General features: G+C 33.7%; 3 protein-coding genes across 3 annotated transcripts; all 3 read right to left on the reverse strand.

The window, feature by feature from the left end:
• Nucleotides 1-123: 123 nt before the first annotated feature.
• On the reverse strand, nt 124-2299 carry LOC133290578 (violaxanthin de-epoxidase, chloroplastic). Its single transcript, XM_061488679.1, has 2 exons — nt 1981-2299; nt 124-1762 (listed from the first exon to the last, which is right to left on the reverse strand). The coding sequence occupies exons 1-2, from the start codon at nt 2269-2271 to the stop codon at nt 452-454; spliced, it is 1602 nt and encodes a 533-aa protein (XP_061344663.1). The 5' UTR covers nt 2272-2299; the 3' UTR covers nt 124-451.
• Nucleotides 2300-3777: 1478 nt separating this feature from the next.
• LOC133290504 (probable ATP synthase 24 kDa subunit, mitochondrial) lies at nt 3778-7240 on the reverse strand. The gene is made up of 7 exons (XM_061488598.1): nt 7107-7240; nt 6409-6502; nt 5921-6065; nt 5665-5775; nt 5142-5288; nt 4468-4590; nt 3778-4104 (listed from the first exon to the last, which is right to left on the reverse strand). Exons 1-7 carry the CDS (start codon nt 7143-7145, stop codon nt 4038-4040), a joined length of 726 nt encoding a protein of 241 aa, XP_061344582.1. The 5' UTR covers nt 7146-7240; the 3' UTR covers nt 3778-4037.
• A 6586-nt stretch (nt 7241-13826) lies between these two features.
• On the reverse strand, nt 13827-16518 carry LOC133290499 (iron-sulfur assembly protein IscA, chloroplastic). Its single transcript, XM_061488591.1, has 3 exons — nt 16278-16518; nt 15210-15428; nt 13827-14132 (listed from the first exon to the last, which is right to left on the reverse strand). Exons 1-3 carry the CDS (start codon nt 16441-16443, stop codon nt 13990-13992), a joined length of 528 nt encoding a protein of 175 aa, XP_061344575.1. The 5' UTR covers nt 16444-16518; the 3' UTR covers nt 13827-13989.
• Between the last annotated feature and the right edge of the window lie 969 nt (nt 16519-17487).

Here is a 17487-nt window from a genome sequence, read left to right on the forward strand (position 1 = left end):
TTGTAATATATAAAAGAAGAAAAGTGCAATACTTTTAAATTTGTTGCGTGTCATCTGTATTAATACTCCATAGGTTCCCAACGTTAAGTGAACACAGCGATCTAAAGTGGGAGGCTTATGATCAGATATTCATATAGAAAGTCAATAATGATACTTCATTTTTTATAAAACATACATGCTTGAATCTGTTCGTTTCACATAATCGAGGTAAACTTTAGTTCCCCTCTTCCAATCTACGAATCACGTTTCAACATGCAACCTAGAACTATATGATATACATGTTTCCTTCATAGGCACTGGCAACCAGGTGATTTCAACTCAGCAACTTCGCGACAGTGAGCAGCAACAGAATAAATCTAATTTGCATTAAACATTGAACCTAGAGATATGCCGGATGTAACCAGAACGAGAATATTACAAATTCTTATATGTTTCGGGCACTAACAATCAATCAGACGGGAATCCAATTTGGATCATCAATATGGACTATAGCATGTAAACTTGAACCCTCTGGAATTCCCAAAGGAGGATCTATGCATGAACAATTGTCAACAAAGTATAGCTCCCACTCTTTAATCCCACATTTCTCTAGTGCACCAACTATTCTTGTCCGCTCTCTCTCATTTGGAAATGCTCCATCTGGACTAACAAGTACTGCCCCAGTATAAGACTGTCCTGCAGCTCGAGCAGCTCCATGATAGTGGAACAAACCCCAACTAAGATCATCAGCTACATCCACAATTGTCCAAAACTCATTTGAAACAACTCCATTATCTAATACACTGAAATAGAATGTACCAGGTATCTTACCCCTTTTAACCCTATATTTTCTCCTCCTCCATACCATTTGGCCTTCTAATGTTTTTACCTGAAATACTGGTTCATACCAAAATGACCCTTTTGCCTTTCCCCTATAGAATAGCTGGTATTGGCATGGAAATTGATCATATGCTGGATTCTGCCCTGCTAAAACCCGCCAGCTCCATTGCAGACTCCCCAACCAACCTACAAACAAATCTTCTGCCATTTCATAACTTAAGTTCTGCCCCCGAAACTTAACCATTGACGGCACATATGGCTTGTCAGGGACTTCTGCTTCCAACTCAAGACAGTTGTTTTTCTGTAATACACAAAGTGAAAAGGCTTCTAAAATTTCACTTTCATATGAAGCAATACATCGATAGTTACATACTTGATCAACAGGGCTACACTGATTCAAGCATTGAAGAGCTTTTCTACAATTGGGATCCAACAAGCAGTTAAGTACCTGACGACCACAGTTCCTCAACATACAGTTCAGGGTAGAAAAACCCTTTGCTCTCAAGTTCTTCAACACTGGAACTGGTCTTATATAAGCATTGATTAGCACCAGCAAACAGAACCTTATGTCATCAGAACTATGTCGATCCCATGCTTCAGATACAGTTCTCACTACTTCATATGACTCTTTAGTTTTATCTAAATGAGAATTTCCCAACAGATTTCCAAATATATTTCCTCTCACTTCACTGTGAACATCATAGCCTCCTAATTTGTTCTTCAAATCTGGTGAAGAGTCAAAGCATATTACATTTTCAATACTTTGGCTGTTGATTTCAATCCACTTGATTGATTCTTTGTTTGTAACAGCAACAATAACCAATATATCAGCCGTTAGTAATTCTCTCTGGAGTTTCATGGCCATTTGTCCATTAGATTGAATACATTCATCAGTAAATACAAGAAGTTCATATCCTTCATCAACCCATTTCAATCTTTTTGCCTGGTAAAAGGGAATATTAATGACACTGGACCCAATTAAAAAAATTAATCACACTACTCATAGAACAAACATAAACTCTTTTGATTCACTAAAAACAAAAGTATTATTATAACTCACTTATCAAACTCATTTAAATCAAAGTCAATAACAGATCAAAATACCGTTAAAAAGAAAAAGAAAAAGAAAACTAGTTTAGGTGAAGAGTGAGGATACTTAACAGTGTGAAGCATAACTTCTTCCCAGGATGCAGACTTGAGAGGGCTGACTGTTCCATGGCCAAAAACAGCCACCATCCTCAATGGAGGCTCAGGTGGCTGCTCAGCCGTCATGGCGGAGATGACGGTTGTTGATGGACGAAAGCAAAAATTGGTGTGTGGTGGTAAAGAGGGAAAAGAGAGTAAGGTAGAGGTTCCGGCATGGTGAAAATGAAAAGGGAAACAGTTTGCGTTATGAACAAAACCAATCCTTCGAAGCGGTGTCAGAAGATTAATATGAACTTGCAGAGACATCAAAACTAGGAGAACAGACAACCACTCACAAAACTAACCGCAAATGTACTAACTTACCTCTTCACTTGTCTTTTTTTTTTTTTTCTAACTCCAGAAACTTTGCAAGAAGTTTCTTGAGTTCTTTCCCCGTATAACCGTATTTAATGATGGGTTTTATAATAGTTATCTCGTAAGAAAAGTGATTGTGTAAGGTTATAGAGATTCGTTTTGCGTGCCGTAATTTTTTCTTTTTCTTTTTTCTTCAAAAAATGTGGAGCCCACAAAATGGTGTGTGTAAAAAACTTTATCGTGTCATGTTAAATGACAAATGCAAATCCATGATACACAAAATTATTTATTCGTAATTAGTTTTACTTTTACAAGATTTTTTCTTGAGAAATTTGTCGGGTTTTTTATGCATCATTTTTTATTTTAATATTTTGAGGTGCTCTTTATAGTAATTACTTTTTATAATTCAATAATTACAATGAAAAAAAAATATTTTGTACGCAAATTTAAATGAATTTATCCTCTTTTTATTTCTAGAATGTTAAGGACCATGACATATTTAGTCATATTTACGAGATCATCTGTACTTCTGTAGTAGGTACTGCAATTCAACAAGTGACACTTGGTTAAAAAAAATATTTTCTCTCATTTTCATGCATGCGCTGAGTGAATAATACAACAGTAGTACCATAAATATTTCTCATATTTACACACTCGATGCTTGACTTTTAAGTTGCTCAATTTAATAAAGGAAAATCATTTTCTCATATTAGAGATTGTTTTCTGTTGTTGTAAGGTATCAAAATTTGTGTTATCTTCTATTTATTTTTTATTTTTTTAACATGTTACGAGATCTGCCACTTGTTGAGTTATGGCATGAGAGATCTTATCTATAAAAAGAAACCCTTTAATAAAAATCAAAACTTCATTGCACAGCATCTCCTCCAACACAACTTAACAATTTCCATCGATTTTGTATTCAAATTGTACTAACCAAAAGAGAAAAAGCCGTTTAATCCTCTACTTAAATTCCAAATAATGAAATAATAAAATGTTTAAAATATTTTACCACAAAAATGTGTTTAAAATAGTATTAGAAATCCACTTTTTTTTCCTTCTCTCTAATAGATCCCACCCATTTTTATTTATATACATAAGATAAAATTGGAATATTTTAAGAGGAATATATATTCCCAATATTTTTCTATAATAATTTAAGAGGGATATTTTCAAACGTTGGCAGATGCTCAGATTCAGTTTCAATTAGCTTTCAAATGGCAGTCATCACACTTGTTCAAGAATAACGAAAATTGGAACTACTTAGTAAAGCACTCAGTCAAAGAATCTGCAAAAAAACCCACAAGGTGAATCTGTAAACTTGCATGCTCAAAACCAGAAAAAGTGGTGCAATATAATATGACAATTTATCACAAACTTCTTTTTTGGTATATGAAATACTTTATTTTAAATGCTGAGTTACCTGGGTCGCGGAATTTCGATTAGTCAATGGATGCCATATGAATTGGGAACAACCATAATATCAAAAAGAATAAATACTTGAAACAACCTGGCAAAAGAAAATTTTCGAAAATTTGATCTCTTCAACTTCCAGTTTTAAGCTGGAATTTGGAATACAAAGACCTTGAAAACTCAAGAATCTTCAAACTGGCATCAGTGTTGCACTTCAAAATCAGTGGTGTCTACTTATTGAAGAAACACGGCTTCACCATTATCCAAATGCAATAATTTCTAATGTATGCAAACATCGTGAAGACATTTTAAAGGAAGTTTCGGATGTCCAAAGTTTTGACATCAACTGATTCAGGCTCATCCTTGAATTCCTCCCTGAAATGGCAAACAGACAGGAAAAATGAATCTTAAAATGGTTTAAAATTTCTATCCAACTGCATCTAGAAACACGAGTAAACAGTTTCTAAGAGTAGGAGAGAAATACAATATTACTATTTCCAACAAATCTAATGGTCACCATGTCATATTCATTATTCCAAATCCAAAAGCCATGAACCAACAATGCTAGGAAAAGCCCAGGAATCATTATATACTGCTATCTTAGGAGTTAAAATTAAGTATGAAATAGAGAAAACTATCATGGGCATATATCACAGGTGATCTGGGTACAAAAGCATCAAGAGAATGGAGAAGAGAAAAAAAATAACCAATAGTAAGAAAAGGTGTCACGAGTAATACCTCTTCTTTTGAGTGTCCATTGCCTCAAGAACATCCTTCTTCAGCTCCTCTAGTTGTGCTTTGGCTAATTTGTTTTCTAGCTCCTCTTCGTACTTTGGTAGATTTTCTTTTTGAATTCCAAGTCTAAGGTGGCACCACCAAAGGTGGAAGAAAGGAGAAAAACAAAAAAGAGAACAAAAGTAATTATAACCCAGTTATTCATTCTTCTCAACTGCAGAGAATTAAATTAAACACTTCAGAATCCTCACTAGTGAATTAGGCATTTAAACAACAAATTGAATACTCAGCCAAAAAAGTAGGCCAATTACAACCAACAAAGAGTAGACTATACAATTCCCTAACAAGTACCAATGTGATGCAAGGTTCAATATTTTTAAAAGAACAAAAATACATAAAAATTTGTATGTTAGAGGAGTCAACGGACATCTTCCTTCTACTCAGTAAAATTTTCTCCTCTTCACCGTCAGATGAAATGAGCATTTTCCAATAGCATGAAGGTGGTAAATGCCACTCAACCAGAGAAAAATATTTATAAAATCATTAAAGAATTAGAAAGAATCCCATGCTAACAATCCATGAAAGTGAAATAAAATAGTTACAGATGAAAATCTTCAAAGGCAAGAATCTAGATGTTAGGCCATATATCAAAAAGAGATCTAGGGATCTGAACTTACTTCTTATTGATCTTATCAAACTCTGCCAAGAGAAGGTCCATTCCTTTCTTATCATTTCTCAGTAGAGGTTTCTTGAACTCCTTTTCAACTTTCTCTAAAGCATCCATCATCATAGCCTCTGCACCAATATCATCAGTAAGACCTCTCCTGTAAAAGAATGTACACATAAATATATGAGCTCATGTAAAGAGAACCCAAGACATCCTGAAGCAAGGATGTTTGTATCATGTTGCCCTTTCCTCTCATTTGTATATATAAAACATACACATACTCGAAAGTTTGAAAAAAGATAACTAATCAGGTAAATCCCGATAAATAAGTTAGGGTAGTCACAATTTTCAGGAAAACAAAAGAACTATTTGACCATTAAGTCAAAAAGGTAAACTGAATTGAAAGAACCATATTGCATATAATAACAATAATAATGAACTTGGTTTAAACAAAAAAGTAAAAGGACATGCATAATATATCAATAAGCACATCTAGTTACAAAACGAAGAAAGTAGAATAGACCATCACACACTTGGTTCTTATTTCTTTCAGTGTCAATAGATAAGTTCGAGCATCTGGAATATCTTGTGTCTCTATGTCAATGGTAGATTGGATTTCTTGGGACTCTGACAACAAGTTTGCCCTGCAGAATGCACAAGTTGTAGGCACAACATAATTAAAACTTTTAAAAAAGGGACAACAAATGTTTGCAAGATTACAAGATAAAAACCAACAATATATTAAGCAGAAAGACTCTGATAAAATAATAAGGTAAAGCAGAATCTCACTTCTCTCTAACTGTTTTCATGACCTTTGCATAATGAGAAACAGCAGCCGCATCATCTGGATCTATGGTGATCTTCTCCTTCTTTAATATTCCTATGGCTGTCTCAAATTTGTTCTTCACCTCCACAAAAACGTTCTTCAGCATCTCTTTTCCCATTCAATTAACAGTACATTGTCAGAAAGTGACATAAAAAAATAAAAAATCCATTAAAAGATCAAAGTACATGTTTTCGTGTGTATTTAACATAAAGTCAACTTGAGTTGCACGCACGCATACACAGTTAGACAAACTACTAAAAATCTGACTACTAGATTAAACAGAGAAGCATATAGCATGATATTTCTTTAACTAAGGAAGTGGGAAGCTATAGACCCACAAGTTAACAAAACACCAGCATGCCCGTGGCTATCTCGAACCCAAAATCCCAGTGATTAACTCAATGAAGGAAATATCAACAAATAATACAACACACACTACAGGAGAACTCACCATCTCCCTTAAGCTTAGGAGGCTCAGACTCTTTAGCAAAGCGACGAACAGGAACAGCATACTCCTTCTGCAGAAGTATTTGACTACCATAGACCTATAAGAAGAGGAGATGGCCAAAAAATCAATAGGTAGATCACATAGCCCGTCACTTTTGAATTAATAACCAAGTTATACATATTAACTAACTAGTGTGCTTAAGCATGAAAAAAAAATTTTATAACGCTGCAAATATATCATTCAACGATATCATTTATTTTCACAGACGATTAAGCAACTCAATATGACCGAGCTCCAACACATCATTTTTTTCAAACGATGATGATGATCAGGGATCATTAACTCAATGTATTGACTAGTTCTAGTTGCACATACCTAAGTGCAAAACGTAACTGCCACGATCAATAAAATTGAGGGAAAAAAGAATAACCTAATCTAATATGCCAGAAAAAAATTAACAAACTATATCTTTAATTAAGCCTTCAAATCTAGGAAAATTCCCTCATTTTGACGTAATTTGATTTTCTAAATATTGAGATAGATAATCAGATATTGCAGCGCATTTTGTGAGAGAGAAAAAAATGCAGATCCCAACATTACAACAAGAGAATCAGAAGTGAGAAGATGAAAGAGAAATGCAATCGCTAATCGGAAGAGAAGGAAATAAAAAAAAGAGAAGAAATGAGAGATTATAAACAGACCAACTTGGATTTGGAAAAGAGACGAGCAGAGAGTGCCATCACAGTGTTTTTCAGCTTTCTCTCTAACGCTTAGGGCTTGCTTCTATATCTCGCGTTGATACCTCTCTCTTTCACGATTCAGATGATGAGATTTCACAAGGTACAACACTAGTAGTAATCTGCTACGGTACACCTTATTCCCTGATTAATAGGTTTGGTTTACAGTTATATCTCAGCCGTTCGATATCCTGCGACGTCGTAACTGGCAGTGCCTGGATCTTCTTTAGGGTTCGCATCTAGTGAACCCTTTTAGTTCCAAAAATAAAATAAAATAAAAAAGCACTTATTTGATGTTGGTCTTTTATGTGTAAAATAAATAGTATGAGCTTATTTTATAAAACTAAAATGAACACTCAAATTGTTAAAAAAAAAACTAATATCAACAACACATTTATCCCAAATTAATTGGAGTCGGTGATAGATGAACCCAAATGAAAGATACAAAAAGGTTGAAAAAAGAAACATAAAAGTAAAAATAAAAATAAATAAATAGAATAATATATATATATATATATAAAAGTAACAAAGAAAGGGAAAAGAAGAAGAGGGAGAAAAGGACTAAAAAGGGACCATCTCGAACATAGGAATAACAACGGGTCTAACCCTCCATCATGCTTATAGTTTTTCTCCATTCCATTCTAAGGCATACCATCCGCCAATCTATATCTCACTCCATTAAATCTTGTTTTACTATCTTCCCCCAAGTAAGTTTCGGTCTACCTCTACCTCTTATTGTGTTGAGCTCTTGGTAACAAACTTCTATTCTTACGGGAGCTTTCAGGGGCTTTCTTATTACGTGCCCAAACCACCTCAATCTATGTTCTCTCATCTTCTCAGCCACCGGTAGTACTCCTACCTTTCGTCGAATATCTTCATTTCTTATCTTATCCATCCTCGTATAACCACACATCCACCTTAACATCCTCATATCTATTACTCCCATTTTATGCTCATGTTGCCTATGTGCTAGCCAGCATTCAGCTCCATATAGCATTGCAGGTCTTACTGCTGTTTTATAGAAATTTCCTTTTAACTTAAGGGAGATTTTGCGGTCACACAAAAACCCAGATGCATTGCGTCATTTCATACACCCTGCTCTGATTCTATGATTTACATCCTCATCAATCTCTCCACCTTTTTGCAAAATGGAGCCCAAGTATTTAAAAGAGTCTTTCTTGGGTACCTCTTGACCACTTAGATGCACGAGATCTTGGTCTACGTTTCTTACCAGAGAAAACTCACACTTCATATACTCAGTCTTGCTTCGACTTAATGTGAATCCTTTAGATTCCAATGTGCTTCTCCACAATTCAAGTTTTCTATTAACACCATCCTTGCTCTCATCAATAAGCACAATATCGTCTGCAAAAAGCATACATCATGGCACTTTCTCTTGAATATCTTTTGTTAGTTCATCCATAACTAAGGCAAAAAGAGATAAGGACTTAGAGCTGACACTTGGTGTACACCTACCGTGATAGGAAAATAACTTGATGTTCTGTTACAAGCTTTCACACATATAGTAGCCCTATCATACATATCCTTGATTGCCTTTACATACTTTGATGGTACCTTTTTCTTCTCCAGAACCCACCATAAAACTTTCCTTGGAACCCTATTGTATGCTTTCTCAAGGTCTGTGAACACCATATGTAAGTCCTTCTTCTTTTCTCGATATCTTTCCATTAGTTGTAGCATCAAGAAAATGGCTTCCATGGTACATCTTCCTGGCATAAATCCAAATTGATTTACAGAAATCTTGGTATCTTTCCTCAAGCGATGCTCAATAACCCTCTCCCACAACTTCATAGTATGGCTCATTAGCTTAATGCCTCTATAGTTTGAACAATTTTGTATATCCCCCTTGTTTTTGTAGATAGGCACAAATACTTTTCCTCCATGCATCAAGCATCGTATTTGTCTAAAGAATCTTATTGAAAAGATTGGTCAACCATTTTATTGCCACATCCCCCAGGCCTCTCCACACTTCAATAGGGACACCATCAAGTCTCAAGGCTTTATTAGTCTCCATCCTCTTTAAAGCCTCATTAACTTCATGTGTATTAATTCTGCACACAAATCTTCTATTCAAATCATCATAAGCGTCCTCCAAGTCCACATCGCTTATATCTCCATCCCCATTAAACAACTTGTTGAAGTAGTTCATCCATCTTTCATTTACATCTTCATCTCTCACCAAATTTTTTTTATTTTCATCCTTGATACATCTAACTTGGGTGAGGTCTTTACTTTTCTTATCCCTTATTTTTTCAAGTTTATATATACCTTTTTCACCATCCTTGCTCCCAAGATTTTTATACAAATCAGCGAAAACCTTGCCTCTAGCTTCTCGCACTGCTTTCTTTGCATTTTTTCTCGCCAATCTAAACTTTTGCAAGTTCTCTTCATTGGAACTTTTATGCAAAGATCTAAAGCACACATTCTTATGTTTAATTGCCTCTTGCACCTCTCCATTCCACCACCATGTTTCCTTTGTATGAAATCCATTTCCTTTGCTTTCTCCCAACACTTTCCTTCCCATATTTTGAATACACTTAGCCATCTCCTTCCATATTGCATTTGCTCCTCATCAAACTCCCAAGGTCCTTCGTGCAACATTCTTTCATTGAACTCTCTCTTTTCCCTCCTTAAGCTTCCACCATCTTATCCTCGGGTTCTTAGCCATCTTTCTCATTGTAAGTACTTTGTAGAACCGAACCTCCAGGACTACCAGCTTATGTTGCGTAGCGACACACTCTCCAGGGTAGACCTTACAGTCGACACAAGAAGTTCTATCTTCTCTTCTAGCCAAAAAGAAATCAATCTGACTACGATTTTGGCCACTATGATATGTGATTAGATGTGACTCCCTTTTTCGAAAAAAAGGTGTTCACTAGCATCAAATCGTAGGCTAGTGCAACATTCAAGATATCTTCTCCAGTCTCGTTTCTTGTCCCATAGCCAAAACCTCCATGAATTCTATCAAAACCTCCATTGCTTTTACCAACATGACCATTTAGATCTCCTCCTAAGAAAATCTTCTCCTCTCGAGGTATTCCCCTCAAAATCTCTTCCAAGTCTTCCCAAAATTGGCTTTTATCAATTGGTTGCAATCCAACTTGGGGTGCATACACACTGAGGATATTCAGGATTAAATCACCCACTACAAGCTTAACCAGAATAATCCTATCGCATTTCCTTTTGACATCCATAACTTTATCTCTGAAACTTTTATCGATCATAATTCCAACACCATTTCGACTTTTGTTAATACCTGTGTACCATAACTTGAAACCAGTTCCATCCACTTCCTTGACCTTTTCTCCAGCCCACTTAGTTTCTTGCAAACAAACAATATTCACTTTCCTTCTAGTAAAAACATCTGCTAACTCCCTCAATTTATCCGTTAAGGTTTCTATGTTCCAGCTTTCCAATCGCATCCTTAACCCCTGGGTTGTGCTTGCCTGCCACGCTCGCCCATCTGCGTGTTGGGACCCTGACATACTTTTCACCAAATTCGGGTGAAGACCTGGCGCCTTGCCTTGGGGCAAGGACCCTAGCCCATTTTTCACTATACCCCGGGCCCGATGCAGCGCCTTGCCTTGTGGCAAGAACCCTAGCCCATTTTTCGCTACACCCGGGACCCGATGCAACGCCTCGCTATGAAGGGTACGCCCCAATGAAAAATCATATGGGTTCATCACATAAAAATATAGTTGTTTTTTATGGCCGGTTCGCTGCACCTGACGCCAACCCTCCTCCTTTATCTTAGCTTGGGACAGACCATGCATGCAAGCACAGAGTTAAAAAAAAACTAACACACAAAAATAAAACATAACGCGTGAATTAAAAAATAATTAGAGGACAAGCTTGAAATAACAATCCATTATTATATATTATCAAGTTCAATAGGCAGTTTTCCAAATCTTTAGGCCCAATCTTCAGGTTAAAGTTGAAAGCTCAAATTTTCTAATATATTTTATATTTATGAAAAAAGAATTTAAGTGCAAACTTTTCAGTCTGTAATTTAATTAGAAACCTATTTTTTCTAATTGTTTGAGATTTAATATCTGGATTTATTAATAATTAATTATAATTTAAATGTTGAATTGGTCAAGTTTATTTTATTTTTATAATTTGACAGAAATTATCATGTGTCAATCACATGATTGTTAATTTAGATAAAAACATGTGATAGTCATTAGCATGTGGGGATTTCCGTTAAATTTTGAATAAACAAACGTTAATCAAGAAGGTCATCTTACAAATGTAAACAAGTATAAAGATTGTCTTATACATTTTGAAAAGATAACATGGAATAAATTAGACAATTCTCTTTAACTTAAATCGTTGTTAATAATCTTCCCAATTTTATATAAGAAAATAGAGATGTGAAAATGGGCTGAAGCCCGTGAACTAACCCGTAAAGTCCTATATTTAATCTTAACCCATTAGGATTTTTTGTGTCTTAACTCTCAAAGTTTATGATTTTTTGGGCTTGATTAGAGTTGGCACGTAGGCCAAATTTTTTCCTTCATCAAAATTCTCATTATTTAAAAAACTAAAAACTATATAAATTTAAATATTTATAAATATAAAATAAATTATAAACATAATATAAGTAAACATTATTGTGGATTTGATGAAGAATATAACAGAAAGTGAAATATGAAAAAAAAGAAATGAAGTGTAAAAAGAAAATCAAAGGAAGAATAAGATAAGAAAATATGAGCTCTTGAATATAAGAAAATATCATTATATTTGAATTCATCAAGTATCACTTCTTTCATTCATGATATGTCTTTATATAGGACTCTACACATAATTGGAAAAAAATTTACAATTCAACACATCGTTAGTGTGATGGTTGTAAAATACATCAAAGATCATGAAAAATAAAGATTCACATGTTATGAACCATGTAAAAAGCCATCCATAATATTTAAAACACTCCTCCTAGAATGTATTCTACAATACAACACATTATTAGTGTGATGGTTATAAAATACATCAAAAGTAATGAAAAACAAAGAGTCACATGTTATGTGAAAGGTCATCTATAATATTTTACAATACTCCTTTTGGACGTATTCTACAATTCAACACTTCATTAATGTGATGATTATAGAATACATGAGAGGTCATGAAAAATAAAGAGTCACATTTATGAACAATGTGAAAGATTATCCATAATATTTTACAATAAAAATGAATTTTTCAGTAGTGATATATTTCAACAGAGAATTTCATCTGTATTTTAATAAAAATAAAATTTTCTATTGACATCTAAGTGTGTTATATATCCAAATTTGAATTGAAACTTATTGTATAAATACACCTTAGTAATTTTGTGGATAATGATAGCTAATTTTTTTTTGTAATGGTAGTAGTTGAAGAAAATCAATGATTTCACTTTCAAATATATAGCATACTAAAAACAATTATTCAATGCTGGTATTAAGATTATTTTTCCATTGATACTTTTAGTTTTCATTTTTCCACTAGAGTTATTGTATTTTATTAGGACTCCTAGTGAAAAAATCTTTATTTGAGGCCTCCTTTAATAATAAATTTAGTAATAACTAAATTTTCACTTATATTAAAATTTTGTTAACATTTTCACTTGTATATTTGTTAAAAAAATATATTGAATATGATAAAATAAAATTTATGAAATTATAATTTTAAATAGCCCGCAAGCTGACTCTAACCCATAAGGCTTTTGGCCCATGTAGACCTTTATTATTAAGATTCATTTGATCCTGCGGACTTTTTGGCCCTAACCTACACGGACATGAGCTAATGGGATGGTCTAGGGTCTATTTCAACAGCTCTATAAGAAAATACAGATATAAACTAAAGGGTTTCATATTTCTCATATTATAGGAGATAAATTTATCTCATACATACATATTAAAGTGTGTGAAGCTTATGTGAACCCATATAAGGAGAAAAAAGAAAAACATAAATTATATGTTTTAAAAGATAAATTTATCTCCTACAATATGAAAAATACTAAACCAACAAATCAAATTAACATATAATATTATCAATTAAATTACATAATTATGATTGTTTAAGTTTTATAAAATTGATATTACATGATCAGCATAAAATTCCGCAGTCGATTGATTAAAATCGTTATCTATTATATTATGTAAACGAGTCAATTTTTCTAGTAATATCATTAAAAGGAAAGTAAAAAATCCTTCAATAAGAAATCAAGAATAAACACTTTTCAATTCACTTCAGTGATTGGGAGAAAAATAAAAAGTTCATACCAGTAAATAAACATAGAAACTTCAATGTCCTACGATTAGCTCAACTTTCACTTACTTGTGAAAGCACCGATGACACAGTAAAAAAGTCTTACCTCATGCATTTGCATTTCAAACGTGATAAAATATCTCTCCTCTTCATATGATACTATGATACACCCAAAAAAAAGAGTTATCGATAAGAAAACATCTCAAGTTAAGAATCACCAGTAACGAGTTGCATAAAATACAACACTTTACGCAGGTAGTTTCGAGTGCTCCCTTCATGTCCTACATTGATGCATCAAGAGAAAGTGGTACGGTAATTGGTAGTTCTGCTTATCCCGTACTTATACATTATAAGATGACAAACAGAAAAGATACTATGAATGAGTATATAGACCTAATCAATCAGCCAATGCAGGGCAACAAACGTATACAGAAATAGGAATATATAACAAATTCAGTAATTTGTTCATGACATTTCATGTAAATGTAATTTTGTTAGTTATAAAAGTCTATATTAATCCAAAGTATTGCTAGAGTAAAATCACCTTATTATAACTACTGTCTATACAAACATGATTTTACATTTCTGCAGCAAAGGATTTACCACATCCACAGGTTTGTGACGCATTAGGATTCTTGAAAGAGAAGCCTCCCCCAATCAGAGCATCGCTGTAATCTAATTGCATGCCGAATAGAAAGAGTAGACTCTTAGGATCACAAACTGCGAAAACAAATGGAGAAATCTTTCAGTGGCTTATGAAGAGTTGAGACTTGACAAATATTGAAACATCGAGCAGCGCTGTAGTTGGCACATTAATAATAGAATTATACAGAGAAAAGTCTCCTATATCATAGTCACCATATCCATACATCATTTTTGCTTTTGCATAAAGTGGGACACAGTTTGATCATTCTTCCTTCTTTTACATACCTAATACAGCAAGCTTAATTACTGGAAGCAATGCAAATGCAGATTTAAAAACAAGTTTTGAATGCTGTTCAATCCTCAGAGCTACAAAAACTCTAGAAAACGAAGCTTAAAAGGAAGTAAAGAAAATCATGTTGAGGGGACCAAGTTTTCAATTTACTCCAAGAATTAAATCTTTTACTGCTGAATCAACATAGAGCTAGTAAGTGGTTGGCCTGCATTTCTTGAAAATAATACTATCACAAATTACACTTAGTTGACACATGAAGCAAAAAGAATGGCCAAAAACTGTTGTGATAGTTGGAAGTTGGATCCAGGAATTCCTGTAAGAGAAAATGTTCAATTTAAATAAAATCACTAAGTCTCTGGCCATTAAACAGTACTTCCATTTTAAGTTTGAAACTGCTTGTAACTCTGTAGAATCCCTCCCTGTCCCCAAGAAAAGAATAAAGTAAGATATTTTTGCATGCTAAAACCTAAAAGCCTAAAAACAGTTATGTATACCCACTTTGAACCAAAAACTCCGAGTGCGTAAAAACATATAATAGGATTTTCATCACTACTACAACCCGTTTAATATCCTCCAACTATAAATTTGCAACTGGTGCACATACACGTTTTATCTTGGTCAAATAGCAAAATGAGAATAATTTTACACCAGAAGTTATGGTGTTACAATTTGTGAGGTGAAGTGCAATGGCAAGCTTGACAAACCAACCTGAAAAATAGCAGATAACGGATATAGCTAAAGCATGCCATATATTTTAACCATATCCCCCCACCCCCAAAACCCCCCAAACCAAAAATTAAATTCATCCTACCTTATGGATTATAACTGTAAACAATAAGAAACAGAATATGAATCCATACCAATTACAAAGCCTTTGTATTCAATGACGGAGTCATCAGGCCTTGCTTTTGCCCTGTCCTCAAAATCCATTGTGTATGACATACCAGAGCAACCACCCTGTTTGACACCCATTCTTAAACACAAATCTTCATTTCGTTCAGACCTCATCTTATTCAAGTGCTTCAGTGCATTATCCGTAAGCAAAATTGCAGGTGCCAGTGCCCCAGATGTTGGTGCAGCTGAAAAATATTGAAAGGAGGAACAAAAGTAAAAATTGAATAAGTGCAGAGTAAGGGGAAAAAAACCTATTTCACAAAGCACACAACTAGTATACAACAAAATCCAAAGTATTCTGTTGTACTAATGATATTAAAACCAGAGTGAATGACGATAACAGAAAATTTCTGCATTTTCTTGGATATACTTAGAGCACTCCAAAGAACTTGCTGAGATAGTCCTTAGGGTCAGGAAATTCAAAATGCCTATTATCCATCATTATCAAAAACCTAATATATGAAATATAATGTCTAATTATGAACGACTGTCAATATAAAACTTCTTTACACCATTGTCTAATCACGGAATGCTAAATCATTAAAGGACTTCAACTATCACAATTCACAACAACTACCTAGGAAGTCAAACTCCTCTAACGACGTGCTAATTCATCATTATATGAAAGTGTAAATATACTAATTTAAACTCTTAATATTTCCTTTCTTTGCAGTATAAAATAATTATTAAGGAAGCAAAAAAGTACTTAAATGAAAGGGTAACAAATCTCCATTCTAGGTCAATATGGCAGATAATGAAACAAAAGTTAAAAAGAAAGAGTTCCAGCACTAATTATATGAAGATTTATCGTATTCAACGAAAATAATTTCCGCCATCATGTTATTTTCGATGAAATTATTTAATCACTTAAGAAGCCAATAATTTTGATATTGATATTGTTACTGATGTTGTTAATTAACATATAAATTAACAGCATCTTCGTAAAGGAGTAAACAAAATGATTAGGAACCCTATACGAGTAGAAAATGGTGCAAAACACGAAATAAATGATAAGAAGGGGGAAAAAGGCGTACCGGGAACTGAAACTGATCGAATTGAGAGTGGCTTTTTCGGGCGATTGAGATTTGATGGTGAAAATTGAAAAGAGAGTGAAGTTTGAGTTTGAGTTTGAGTTTGAGGAACGGAGATGGGAAAGCGAATAAACTGGGAACAGTGCATAGAAATTGCGGAGAAAGCCATTGGAGAGAACGCCAAGCAGTAATAATTGAATTCCTTCCTTAACCTTCAAATTTCAGTCATTGTGTCTCGCATTTCTGATTTTGATATTTCTACGCAATTTTGGGGCCCTCAAATTTTTTTTAAACTTCATTATACCAGAATAAATAAATAAATAAATTGAGAAAGAAAATAACTTCCGTATTACATCTGATTATGTGAGGACCTGAATCACTCACCTGATAAAATAGAATGAAACAAGATTATTATATTATTGTTTAAATTTTGGGCAAAATGTTGGGTTTGATTTTTCTACACGAAACAAATTATCTCATGTAAGTAAAAGTGATAAATGAAGGCTTTTGACTTAACTCGTGAAGGTGTGAGCTTATATGCCTAAAATTGATTGTTGGAACCAAGCTTGGACTTGTATAAAAGCTCGTTTAATAAAAAGACTTCAGGCTCTAATTCAAAAGTTCGGTCTTAGAGCCTCTTAAGTTGGCCTGGTATATTAATTTTTATTTTTTATACTATTTGTAATAACTCTCTCTCCTCAATCCATTTTATCCTATTTTATTGGTTAAACAGATTTTTCGAATGATTTTGTTCTATATTATGTTGTTTCGATATACATTGAATTTATGAATATTTATAGAATTACTAGTCTTATTAATTGTATATTTTATTTGGATAAATTTTTGTTGTCTTATTTTTTTAAGACAGACTAACATGCTAAATCAGGCTTTTATTTTTTGTAAACAAGTCATGCCACAGACCGATAATTATATTCATAACATGTAACAAACTTGGTCAGGCTGACATATATAAACACAGGCTTAGCTTTTTAAGACCAAAGTTCGGCTCGACTCGGCTCGGCCCGTTAACACCCCTACATGCAAATACGCAACTTACAAAAAAATAGCTAAGATTCACTAAAAAAAATGTGTCCCACGGCCCACTCACTTTTTTGTGTGTTACATGAAATAAATTATCTCATGTAACATGAAAAATATATTTTTTAAAAATATTTGTCCTTTTAAATGACATAGAGTTGTATCATTTTAAGTG

The sequence above is a fragment of the Gastrolobium bilobum genome, unplaced genomic scaffold (assembly GCF_033153095.1).
Source record: "Gastrolobium bilobum isolate Gb01-03AN ecotype WA unplaced genomic scaffold, APGP_CSIRO_Gbil_v1 utg4377, whole genome shotgun sequence".
Taxonomy (NCBI): Eukaryota; Viridiplantae; Streptophyta; class Magnoliopsida; order Fabales; family Fabaceae; genus Gastrolobium; species Gastrolobium bilobum.

Bases quoted from the DNA above. Each gene is read 5' to 3' on its own strand.
- LOC133290578 (XM_061488679.1), bottom strand. From the start codon at position 2,271: ATGTCTCTGCAAGTTCATATTAATCTTCTGACACCGCTTCGAAGGATT. The intron at 1,763-1,980 runs GTTAAGTATCCT...CCCTTTTACCAG, and splicing joins AAGAAGTTATGCTTCACACT to GCAAAAAGATTGAAATGGGT.
- LOC133290504 (XM_061488598.1), bottom strand. From the start codon at position 7,145: ATGGCACTCTCTGCTCGTCTCTTTTCCAAATCCAAGTTG. The intron at 6,066-6,408 runs GTGAGTTCTCCT...GAATGGGAAAAG, and splicing joins TCCTAAGCTTAAGGGAGATG to AGATGCTGAAGAACGTTTTT. The intron at 5,776-5,920 runs GTGAGATTCTGC...TGCATTCTGCAG, and splicing joins ATGAAAACAGTTAGAGAGAA to GGCAAACTTGTTGTCAGAGT.
- LOC133290499 (XM_061488591.1), bottom strand. From the start codon at position 16,443: ATGGCTTTCTCCGCAATTTCTATGCACTGTTCCCAGTTTATTCGCTTT. The intron at 15,429-16,277 runs GTACGCCTTTTT...AATATTTTTCAG, and splicing joins TCGATCAGTTTCAGTTCCCG to CTGCACCAACATCTGGGGCA. The intron at 14,133-15,209 runs GTATGGATTCAT...TTGTTTTCGCAG, and splicing joins ATACAAAGGCTTTGTAATTG to TTTGTGATCCTAAGAGTCTA.